Genomic DNA, 12,829 nt, shown 5'->3' on the forward strand with positions numbered 1-12,829 from the left:
TGAGTCAGTTTGTTAATTCTGAACAAAGCCACATCCCTACTTGGGGGGGGTGCACACTTTTGCACCCACTTGATTTCAGTTGGTTATTTTTTACTTCTCCTTTTCCACTTATGTTGCACAGATTAACGAGACATTAATGGTGTAATTGTTCTTGGTATCTTCGTCTTGTTTTTAATTTTTATAAATGACAAAACTTTTTAACATTTAAACAGGGCTGCGTCGACATTTCTATCCACTGTCTATAGTTTGCGTTACAATTCGGTGACAATGTCAGACAATGTCATGAAATCAGCCTCAACTTTAATTCGTATATTAAGTGACATTTGCGACGTAACCATGCCTCCACCTTTTCATTATTAGCATAATTATAAAAGCTTTCAGCACAGCATCCTCCTGCCGCTCGGATGCTCCTCCGCCGACACCGCCGCATTTCCCTTCACACCCACCCCTCGTCTGTGACCTCCGCTGTCATCACAGGCGTCCTTGAAGTGCACAAATCTCTGCGTTTCATAGTGAGCAACCATAAGGGGGCTTGATTGCAGCAAATTGATCCAGAATATCACTCCGAGCTTTTCATCTGGCTGCCTCTTCATCTCCACTTAAGAGGCCCGCCATCACTTGTATTTACATGCCGTCTTCTCGAGGGTTTCCTCCTCGGATGCCATGTCTGTTTCCTTTAATTCTCACCCTTTCCTCTGTATTCTCATCCTTTTTCGCACTCCCTATTTTACAGTATGCTGTTTGTCTGATATGGTCTTTGACATATTTTGACCTCAACTGCTTTTTGATCCTTCCCTGGGGCTGCTCACAAGCCAAGATGGCTGGTGGGCAGGCAAGTGTGGAAAGCGTCGATGAACATCGAGTGAGGTTCAACGGTGGACTTCGAGGAACTCTTAAATGAACACCATGCAGGCTTCAACATTGTTTTGTTTTTTTTGTTTTTGTTTTTTTTTTTAGTTGTAGTTCATGAAACCAACCACACACAGAATTGTGCAGCTGAACTCCGCAAAAAAAAAAAAAAATGTAGTCACTTCGCCGAGTGTGCGTTTCTGCAACTAGTTCTCGTGAGTTGCCATCTGTTTGCAACTCATTTGGGTGCGTTTCCAGATGTGAAATGTGGGCCACTGCCATTTCCTCGATCAATAAGTAGGCAACTGCCTTTTTAATCTGAATGTCCTAAAAGTTGAAATCCTCAACAACTTTTTCAAAATACGACTAAGTGTGGCTCTTTCAAAGAAAATTTAATACATAATCAAATCTATGAAAATGAACTACACATATAGATATATATTTATATATATATTAGTGCTGTCAACTGATTACATTGTTTAACTAATTAATTAATTAATTGTAATTAATCACATTTTTCAACTGACTGTTATTGTTTGTGAAGCTTGTAACAGATATTTAGTTGAATGATATCATGGAATTAATCTAAAATCACCAAATTTTAATTCAAAGACTTTTCTACTGGCTGTCTTTGATCTGTGAATCCAAACTGAGTCATCTTTACAGGCATTTTTCTATAAAATATTTCTCAAAAAATATTTATACAGTACATTTAGTTCACAGTTCTTTGCAAGGCCCAGTGGTAACTTGAGCAGACGGTTTTGTTCTGCGATGATGTGCTAAAGTTGTACAGCCTAATTTGGGACAGTATTTGAATCGTCAATCGTCTCTGGACGACGTTATATTTTACTGGGTAAACCTTTCTTCTTATTTCTCTGTGGCTGTCCTTGAGGTGATGTTGTCCATTGGAGGGCGGCAGCCCGAGCGTTGGAGGAGGTGCACATGCAGCTCTCATGAGGCTTGTCCAGGCTCGCTCAGCTGGGCAGTAAACGGAGTCTCGTGTCATTCCAAGGCTCTGTCGAAATTCAGCGGTGTGGAAAATTTACAGCTCGCGTCCATCCTTCGATACCAAGGGGGGGGGCAAGCGTGTCTTGTTGCCATCACTCCAAAGTGAGGCTAATTTATTGCAACGTAAAAGTGCCGCCGCCGAGGAAGCGGCGAGGCGGCGCCGTCGAGGCCTTTGCTTTGTGACTTGCAGTATAATGTGGCATAAAGCTGCGGCCAGCATGCCGTTGTCTCTTGATTGTGTACACATTCCCCAACTCCAAGGCACATTTTCTCTCCTCAAACAATTCCTAAGACTTAAAAGGTAGCACCCTCCATCGAGTTTGATATCGTCTTGTTTGCATTTTACTGTGACGGTTTGGCGTCCTTCAAACCTGCAATTTTGAAACTTGTTTCAATGCTTGCAGTAAGGAATTGTTTTTCCTTTGTCCTTGTACACGGACAAAAGTGTTTTTTATGTCTTCAAAAACGGCATGGTCGGGATTGGCGCTGTGCGAATACCAACGCGCAAACATCTGATTTGAAATTGGTTTGTAAAGCAAAATTGGAGGGGTTTCCTTTTTTTTTTTACAAATTGTCTTAGGACATTGATTGTGAGCATGGATGTTGGTCTTTGTATGCCGTGCAATTGGCTGGCAACCAGTTCAGGGTGTCCCCCGCCTACTCCAACATGCCCGCAACCCTCGTGAGGAGAAGCAGCTCCGATAATGGATGGATGGAAACGTCTGATGATGTTGTCGTACAATACTGATGAAAAGTGCCTCCCGACCTTAATTTAGCCAAGAGGGGGTGTTCTACGCACCCTGACGAGTCGAAACCCGGACGAATTAAGCAGCAAAATCCATCTCAGGCGTCGGCCATTTTGTCACTTGCCGCCGACTGAAAATGACATCACGAGTGCCTCTGGGCTAACAACCAATCACAGCCCAAACCCAGAAAATGAGATGAGCTGCGATGAAATGGACATAGAACTCACCTTGAAAGGTTTTCGGGCTGCTCCAACATGATTACAGAATTTTTTCCTCTTTCAGATGTCAAAGTATACTGTCCCAAATTAATTTCAGCGGTACATTTCCGAATAATTGATGCATTAAATGTAGTCAATGTGTGCTTTGAAATGTGTGCGATGTTGCCATTTCTGCGTGAAGGTCTTGGCAGGTTAACCGCCTTACAAAAACGGTGACAAAAAAAAGGCTCCGTTAATGACATCATGTCACACGCAATTCATGAATGTGAACCTGAAAGTTGTGCGGCACGCAAAGAGCTGACCAGCACATTGAGAAGTGACCTTCACTCTCTGTCACATTTCTATCTTTTTTTTTTTCTCTTCTTTTCTTCCACGGCCACTTTGCTGCTCTACGCCAATTTGCATATTTATCAGAGCTGATCGTACTTTGACATGCTTTCATTTTTTTTCCCCTTTCTTGCCGCTCGAGATGGAGCAGTAATGTTCCGTAGAGTGCCGCACGGGACAATGGCGGGTGAGAATTATGCTGAGTGGGCATAATTTGGGTTTCTGCTGCTTTCACTCACTCAGTCACTGTCGCAGCTTCCCCCTCCCTTGCATAAACCTTCACATCCCTTTCTTCATTTTTAACTCTTTTTGTTTTGTTTACCTTTACGTTCACACGGCAACTCGTCAAGATGGTTCAAAGTCATGTTCGATGTCCGCTTTTGCCACCGTTTAAAATGTGAACATGGCTCGTATTGACTCAAACAAATGGACTCCTTTCATCGTAACAAAGCACTTCTGCTATTTCATCCGTTCCAAGGCAGGCGCAGCAGGAGGGAAAGGGGGGAAATTAATTTACACCAACACTGACAAACTTGTTTAACCAATCCATTCATCAACAGGAAATTATTCTGCAACTACCATCAACTTTTCATTAATGTCGTTTATCAAGAGAAAATGTATGCCAGATGCTAATTCCTGCTGTTCAAACTTGCACATTGGCCTGTTCTTCAACATGATAAGAATTTGTAGCATGGATGGATGTTATTTTCCTCTTGAGAAACATCATCATTAAAGAATTACTTAAAAAATAAATAAATACAAACTCGGTTCATTTACAGTTATCTCCATTTATTAGCATACAGTTTACGCTTGAGCGCAAAATGATCACACTCTGGACAAAAGTGATTTTTAGTGATTAGTGGAATGCTGCTCCCTGAAAGTTGTGTTTGAGATATAATGAGTAATATATTATTATTATCTGTGTTTTGTATTCTGTATCTGTACTGGGGAAAGAGTCTGCGCCAACTGTTGGGATGCTGAAGTTGTTGTGCAGCCTAACCTTTTTTTTTTTTTTTACGTCTTTTTGAAGATTTGAATGATCTACACATTAAGCATGTATTGAGAAATGGATGTGGATAAAAATGTGTGAAACAAAATTGTCATCTAAAAAAAATCTTTAGTCTCATGTATATATTTTTTAATTTATTATTTGTTTATTTATTTTTTTACGTATTATCAATTTATTATTAACATTTTTAAAAATGTAACTCAAAATTTGACTCGGGTATGAATAATTTTTTATAACTAACTTAACTGTATGGTGATATATTATTAACCATATCCCTCCCATACAAGGAACCCCCGACGACTGATCTTGACTGCCCCCTACTGGTCATCAAGTAGTCCTGCAGTTCATGGCTCACTTTATTTGTTCCCAAGCCTAAAACATTTGCTCCATCAATTTTTATTCCGTCTTCTACTTGCTTCCTGTCGGTCACCTCTGGGACATATATTTGTGATCAAGTTCTGATGGAGTCAATGAGGAGAAAAGGTTGAGTACGTCTAAACACTCATTGTTTGCTGGGTAGCCAGGGCGCTCATTGTATGACTTGCTCCAGACGACAGCCTCCCCGACTACTCCTCGACACTGCAACTAAAACACGGCACCTGTCGCGTGTGTCGCCTCACAACTTTGTGCGTTCTGCTTTATGATCGGGAGCAAAGCTTTTTTGCCGTCGCTTGTGCTCCTCTTCCTGCATCAGAGGCTTGTTTGGTAAGCTCCGGTCGAGGCCCGCATGTAAAATTTCCATGCGATGGAATTTCACACACGCCGAGTTAGGAGCTGCGAGCGCTCACATTTACGACAAAAGCGCCTGCCCCACTCCGCCGCGGCTCCTGAATGGCAAAGCCATTTGTCTCTGTGAAGGGCAAAGAGGGAGGAAAAAAGTGCGATAAAATCGGAGAGAAACTACTTAAATGGAGCAACATTTTTTTTTGTTTACTACCTCGCTCGGATGTACACACACACACACACACACACACACGCACACACACGCACACACAGCTGTGATGTTAAATTGCAATTAAGAAGAAGGACAAGTGCTTAGCCTTTAGCTAATTAGCATTTTCTCCGCTCAGCAGAAAGAGGCGGGAGAATCAATATGATATTAAGTTTGTGTATAGCAATGAGGCGCACATCCACTGCCATCAATTAACAACACATTAGAGGAGAAGAACTGGCAAGAAAATAGCAACTCCTCTGTGCTTTCCACTTTTGTTCGTCTTTTTAATTGCATTTATTTTTACACCTTTTTTTTCTTCTTAGAAAAAGATGCCCACTCTGGCACTAATTCAAATACTTGGGAATTTAAAACAAATTGAAAAATGTAATGTTTAACTCACTAATTATTGTAATATATTATTGCTTTCTTCTGCTTTATTGAATGTGAACTTTTTCATCCTTCCACTTCTTTGATGTGCTGCCTGCAAGAGAGAAATCACGCTGTTCCACTGCCTTATTATTCAAACGCTGAAAAGCGTATATTTAACCAGTCTATTAATCAACCGTAAATTATTCTGCAACCGCCATAAATTTTTCATTAATGTCGTTTATCAAGTTTAAAAAAAAACTATGCTCAATAATAATTTTTGCTGTTCCAAACGTGCATTTTTCCTCTTATTCAAAATTGAGATTGGGAGGGAATACATTAACTTTTACTCAACAAAATGTATATCGTCCCCATCCTATCAAAATTTTTCATGGAGTAAATTTATTGTTGCCCGTATAAGATTTTAGCAACTTTGGCAGCATTCTCATCCATCTAAAAAATTTTTTTTTTAATATCTTATTTCTTATTTTATTTCTCCTATTCACAAATGTACTCATTGTGCCATTAACGCTTTTTCAGGGAAATATTTGGCACTGCAAAATCTCAACCCCAGAAAAAAAACTTCTTTACATAAATAACTTGATGATCATATTTTTACTAATTGCAGTATTGGTTCCTCTGAGAATGCCTTCCATACCAAAGGGAAATTGGTACTGCGCGAAATCTTTGATTGAATCGAAAATCAATCGAAGTGACTTGTGAATAGAAAATTGAATCAAATCGGGACCTTGTCGATCGAATCAATTCTGGAAATGTGAATCCATACCCAGCCGTACTGCTTAGCTACCTGTTATACTTTCTTGTTGTATGACTTACATTTGCTCCACTTACAGCATTTTGCATATCGCGCTAATTGTCTAAAAGTGCTTTATAAATTCAGTTGAGTTGAGTTGAGTTGAGTGTTGAATTCGATTATAGAATAACAACAGCAAGGTTGCCAGATGACATTTGACGAGCTTTTGCCTCTTTCTGCGCCGCAGACCAGCTGAATGGAGGAAGAGAGAAGAAGCTGGTGTTCCTCACGGCTCGCGTTCACCCCGGAGAGTCTCCTGCCTCGTTTGTCTGTCAAGGTGAGCTCCTGTTCTCATTCGGGGAGTGATTGAAATGCTTTTGCACAGCTCTCTCCGGTGTTTGACAAAGCCAAGAATTTCATCAGCCAAATGTGCAAGTAAGAAACGCACAGCAGTAAATTGTATTGTAAATATTCTTTCTTTGGCACCAAATTGCATCGTATCTGTAAAGGAAGTAATGCTAATATATCAACAATAGTGGCTCTCACTTGCGAGTGGCTGAATCAGTCACTGTGTTTGTCGTCCACTTAAATAAATGTCTCCTTTTACCATTACGGTAATGAGTGTAAGTTCATAGACACGATCATTCACAAATGGATGTTGAAGACCTTTTAAACTTGGTTGCTAATCAAAACAGCAGCCCCGCACATGTATGAACCCGATGATTTCAAGGGTGGAGACTTACCGTTTTCTCAGGCAGTTTCGAGGATTTGACCTTTTCTCTGTATTACGTCATAACACGTCTAAATTTAGTGCACCGGCGCATATTTAGTCAGCATTCGCAGATTTTAATAATGTTAAATATTATGGGGGACATTTTTAGGAGGGTTTTGAGGATGAGGTTGGGCGACGGCGGTTGGAGCCACCACAACCACCTTACTGGACGGTGATCCTTTTTTTATTTTTATTTTATTTTTTTCAAAAATTAGGGGGGTTATAAAAATGCTGCATTATTTTTGGCCCGTCAATTATATATATATATAATTATTGAGAATATAATATAATATAATATAATTAATTGAAGGAAATGTATGACTTTATTGTGTTTATATTTTTACTCATACTTGCTTTATTTTTGCGGTATGTTGACGTATCCTAAAATGATAACTCCATCAACACTCGTTCCTCATATATTATATTGTTGCAAATTAGATGACTTTATTCTCATGGTTGTGTTTGACCCGAATACTCCTTTGTAAGTGACACTTGATGTGGAAATAAAAGATCAAAAAATCTGTGTTTGTGTATTATCGGTGCATATACTGTGAGCAGCAAGTGGTGATGTTTCCGCTCTTGAGCTAGCTGTGCTCGCAACTAATAAAAGAGCTTGAAACATTTTGCACCTTTGGGAAATTCTCTCCTTGAAAGACAATTGCCGTTGGATTTTTTTTTTTTCTTTTATGACTTTTTTTTTTTTTTTTGCTCCCAGCCGCTCCGATCTGACTCAGGTGAGGGGGCAGGTTTCACTCTTGACTTGTTAGCCTTCCAAACAGTTGCTGTCTAATTCTGACGGTGCACCCCTTGCTGTCCTTCACTCTTCTTTTGTTTCTTAAAAACTTAATTAACTGCTGTCTTTGGCTTTCAATTGAAGTCTATTTCATTGTGCGTGTGAATGTGTGTGTGTGTGTGTGTGCACAAATGTGTGTCTGATAGGTTTGATTGACTTCCTGGTGAGCCAGCATCCTGTAGCTCAGCTTCTAAGAGATTATGTGATCTTCAAAATCGTGCCCATGCTGAATCCTGATGGCGTGTATCTGGGCAACTACAGGTACCAACACACACACACACACATCATGACTACACACAGGCAAAAACACAAACACATTAATTCCCAATTTCAATGCGACTGTAAATTAAATACAGCTCACATATTCCACGGTTTTATTTCCCGCTACTTGAGCTAATATCCTCTTAACTCCACCTTCAGGGAGCCTAATGAATTCATAGAACTCACAGCAGTGCATTTGTTCAAATCGTATGTGGCCGTGGGGCTATTCTCTTTGCCCGTCCGCGGTCTCCTCCCTTCTGTCTTTTTAACACCATTGCTGCAGCTCTGTTGGCATCCTTCTCCCGTCTATTCGCTCCTCTTTCCCTTCTTCATAATTGCCTTTTACTTAATGTGCTCAGCCGCAGGAATACTAATGCACGCCGAGATAGGCATCAGTGTTTTCCGTGTGCGTTTGTGAGTGACATCTAGTGGCCGGATGCTTGCACTGCAGGATGCAGTGGTAATCCGTCATTGGCCTTGATTGATGATTTTTTTTTTTTTTTTTTTTTACTCTTGTGAGCTCCCTTGCGTAAAAGAGCGGTGATAAGCATATTGACGGAAGATGACGAGTGATGGGCCGCATGGCGCAACCTCACGAGCGTGCCGTCGACCCGGCGAATGCCACCACGGCAGAGCAGCGGCGAGTGGGAACGGCGATGGATGCATGCAGAGCGAAAGAATCGATGGCAGTTAACCTGGAATGAGTATTTTGTTCACGGCCGGCTGCTCGACTCATTTGGCTGCGTAGTATCAGTAACTCCCGTGCGGCTAACAGCTTCCGTAAATGTCAGAGATACAGAGGAGATACAAGATGACAACAAACAAGGGCAGCTCACAGAGCACCTATAAATATAGCTCATCATTGCAAGCTGTTGCTAACGCTTAGGACGCTGTTTGCCAACCTTTATCGAGCCGAGGAGCAAACACTACTCACAAAAAAAAAAAGTAAATATTAACACTGCTCCACACATTTTTACAATAATTTTTAATCATTCCCGCTGTCTTCCTGCAGTAGGCGGGGTACACCTTGAACTGGTTGCCAGCCAAGAGAGCTAAGATGAACAACCACCCGCGCTCACAAACACACCTCGGGACAATTCAGAGTGTCCAATCAAACTACCATGCATGTTTTTGGAATGTGGGAGGAAACTGGGGCACCCGGAGAAAAGCCACTCAGGCACGGCCAGAACATGCAAACTCCATACCGGAAGGCCCATTTCCTAGTTGCTTTCTTAATGTCGTGTGTTGCATTCCCTTACGTTGCGCTATTCACATTTTGACAGGAGAGACTCGAGTTGCCGAAAGGCATAGAAGTGGACGTCCTTGAAAATGTAGAACGCATAATGTCGATTTACGGATCAGATACCTGTTGTGAATTTTACTAAATTCAAATCACTGAAAAACTAAACAGTTGGACATTTGTATTCAAACGTTTTGAAATTCACTTCAATTTGATTCACCTGTAAAGGTTTATTTTTTTTGGGGGGTTCATCCTAATATTTTAAACCAAAAGCCAAAAAACACACAGAATTAAATTGAAAATTAAAACCATCTGACCAGAATGTGCGTTTCTATTATTTTTTCTTTTCCTCAGGTGTTCGCTGATGGGCTTTGATCTCAATCGCCACTGGCAAGACCCGTCGCCATGGGCACACCCCACACTTCACGCCGTCAAACAACTCATAGTGCAGATGAGCCAAGATCCGGTGAGTACGCGCACACGCGTAGACACACGCGCTCATTCCCATGGGCTGCGACACACACATCTCACACACACACATATTCTCATGGGGTCCTTGACAAAGAGAAAAAAATGTCCCCCAGCGTCCCTTTTACAAATGTTGCCCCAATTCTAACATCTAGTTCACGGGTGGGCAAACTTTTTGATTGGCGGGCCACAATGGGTTCTAAAATTTGACAGAGGGGGCACATGGATGGAGTGTTTTGGTAACCTCACCTCATCGGAGAAAAAAAAATACATTTAATTTTGAATTTTAATTTCAACAAGGTTTATTCATTTAATTTTTTTCAAGTTCGGCGGGCCGAATTAAAACATTTAACGGGCCGCATGTGGCCCCCCGTGCCGTAGTTTGCCCACACCTGTTCTACAGTATACTGTGCGCAAATTTAAACTCTTTCCAAGACAAAAAGAAAACGTTTTTTTAATTTTTTTTTAAATTAAACTCATTGAGTTCTGGAGTGTGAAGAAGTGAATCCAATTGTTGTTGGCAACTCCCTCCAGCTTGACCTTGGAGTGGTGAGGCCTTTTGTGGCCATGATGATGCACATAGCTTAGCCGTGTGCCATCTCCCTGCTTGGTTCAGCATGTTTCAGACAATCTTGTTTGCGCGTGAGCGCTGTGGGGAGCATCGTCGGCTCGTCAGCACCTCCAGAATGTCAGCGTGGCTCTCTCGACCATTCAGAATGTTTTAGTCAAGCAAGTTTCTTTACTTTCACTCGCTCTCCGATTATCACAAAGACAGACTATGCAGGCCATTTTTTTCCCCCCTCTTTGTTTCTGATGGTAATTATAAGCAGAGCAGCAGGTTGGTGGGATTACTGAAGGTCATTAAGTGTCCTGGGAATACTCTAGCCTTTTGTACACTCGTCGAAGCCTGATAAGAGAGGCAGCGGTCAGGGGCGGGACGAGGGGCAGGCCAGAGATGGGGTGAGGTGCGTGGCTGGCATCGTGCAGATTAACCTTTTTCCCCTCCGGCGCTGACACTCCGATCGATAAACTCTGTCATGGCAGCGGGATCCGCTCGTTGCTGTCACTCTCACATGCCCGCCGATACATAACAGCATGCATGCTCGGAGTTAGAGTTCATGAATGCTGACAATATAACTCAAACAAAAATTGGAGTGAATGAAGGATTAAAAAAAAAAAAAAATCCTGGGTTTGGAAGTGAGTGTGACTCCAAACTGGGATTGCAGTTTTGCTCTTGCAGCGCATTGGTAGACGTGTAGAGGTGATGTGTTCAATTGCTGGTGCGTAGCAAAGTGTCTCCAACTGTCTTTTTTCGTGTGTAATGGTCCATTTAAGTCGATTTTGTCCGCATTGCTCTCCCTGTGGTGGGCTGAAAGGCTTCTGCACAACAATCCGACGTCGGCAGCGTTGGACCGAAAAATGACCAAAGAACACACCGCAAAAATTGACGGAGACGCCAAATACTCGGCATGTGTGAGAAGTAGTAGTACCCCTCCATGCCATCGGTGGCGCTAATCAATGCGTGGCATTGGATGTTGATGTCCCATGACAGCGTCCTTTCTTCAACGAGAGTGATTAATTTGTCTTTGCGCTCTTCTGCCCAGCCAGCCGAGATATAAAAATGAGCAAAGCTCATTTAATTCTTGAGAAATCACTTCAATTTTCACCGTTTGTCAGCTTTCGTCACTTCCCGTTCTTGTCCGGTGCACTGATTCGCTAGCTGACACGGTGCTCATTTAACCCGATTCTACATGTTGAATCGGACGAACAAGCCCCCCCCAGATGCCCCAAAAACGGACTAATAACCTCTACGGCCTCCTCCAAGACTGCCTGATAATTGCCTTCAGCCTTCCTGAGTTCATTTGGAGGTTCGCTGAAAGCAGCCTCTTCATGTCTGTCTATCTGTCTGTCTCGCAGCAGCCGCTTAATCCCATTAGACACACTACTCATGTGTGTGGCTCCCTAATGCCAGTGTCAATGCCAAGTGCGCTGCCAGGAGGCCTGTGTGCCGCTGCCCTCCATTCATGCTCGTTTCACACAGCAGGTCCACCAGGGCCGGGGGCTCCATTAACAGGAAATCAACCGAGTTATGGCAGCGCGCTTGGCCCGAGATCACAATGGCCGCACCTCACTCGCCCCTAAATCAGTTTGATTATTTGTCAAGTGAAGACTACGGGAATAGGAGGGTGCCGGAATGGGAGAAAAGGTCCAATTTTCGGGTCATTTGTCATGCTCGAAGCAAGAATAACAACATAAACAAGACAGGCAAAACAAAAGCAGCAGCAGCCAGTTGAGAGATTGATCTGCGGCGTATGTGTTCCTGCGCCGATATGATGCAACTCAACAGGATATCGCGGCACTCTCCGCGTGTACACATCCACAAATGATGAGCCAAAGAAATGAATAAATAAATAAAGCACTTATTGCGAGAAAATAACGGATGGTCCTGCAATTGCTGCCAGGAGGCAACAGGTGGTGTTTGACAAAATGAATTCTTGAGTCAGCCATGAGACTGAACTAAAAAAAAAACATTTCACCTCTGAATTTTTTAGGACCATGACACATTCGCTCATGTGTTGACGAGATTTGGTTATGTCTGATGAAACGTTTTTGAAGATTTGATTTGTAAAATGTCAAGGAAAGCTTACTTAAACGATTTTACTAATGAACAAAATTGCCAGGTAAAGAAATAACAGGTAGCTTTCTAAAATAACTTGACTGTGAAATGGATTGGAAGTGCTTACAAGACTTTAATCAAAGATGTGAGGAAAAAAAATGTAACCTGAATTTCAAAGCATTTACAATCTCATTAGCTTGCAGCATAACAGCTAACTTCTGCTTCACCATGTTTGCTTTAAAACCTGAGTTCCACCAATTGACCCTATTTCAGCCCGCAGACTTCCGAGCCCGACTGGCTTTCAATTCAATTAGCATTTCCCTAATTCATTTACGACCCAAATCATTCAGTTTCAGAATTTCCAAATCGATCGTCCAGCTGACATCACTGCTTCCGCCATTTTGTTTTGATACACTACTTTCGCGTCGCAAAAAGATCACACTTGACGTGTGAAGTAAATTTATGAC

At 42.0% G+C, this 12,829-nt stretch overlaps 1 protein-coding gene across 1 annotated transcript in view; it reads left to right on the forward strand.

The window, feature by feature from the left end:
• Window positions 1–12,829, forward strand: part of agbl4 (AGBL carboxypeptidase 4) — a 263,660-nt gene that overhangs the window by 229,949 nt on the left and 20,882 nt on the right. The window contains exons 7-9 of the mRNA XM_088313401.1: window positions 6,459–6,548; window positions 7,923–8,037; window positions 9,632–9,743. Of these exons, the coding sequence (XP_088169527.1) occupies window positions 6,459–6,548; window positions 7,923–8,037; window positions 9,632–9,743 (317 nt within the window). The remainder of the gene's footprint in view (window positions 1–6,458; window positions 6,549–7,922; window positions 8,038–9,631; window positions 9,744–12,829) is intronic.

The sequence above is a fragment of the Idiotropiscis lumnitzeri genome, chromosome 13 (genome assembly GCF_059441095.1).
Source record: "Idiotropiscis lumnitzeri isolate Australia: NSW breed Sydney's pygmy pipehorse chromosome 13, RoL_Ilum_1.0, whole genome shotgun sequence".
Classification (NCBI taxonomy): domain Eukaryota; kingdom Metazoa; phylum Chordata; class Actinopteri; order Syngnathiformes; family Syngnathidae; genus Idiotropiscis; species Idiotropiscis lumnitzeri.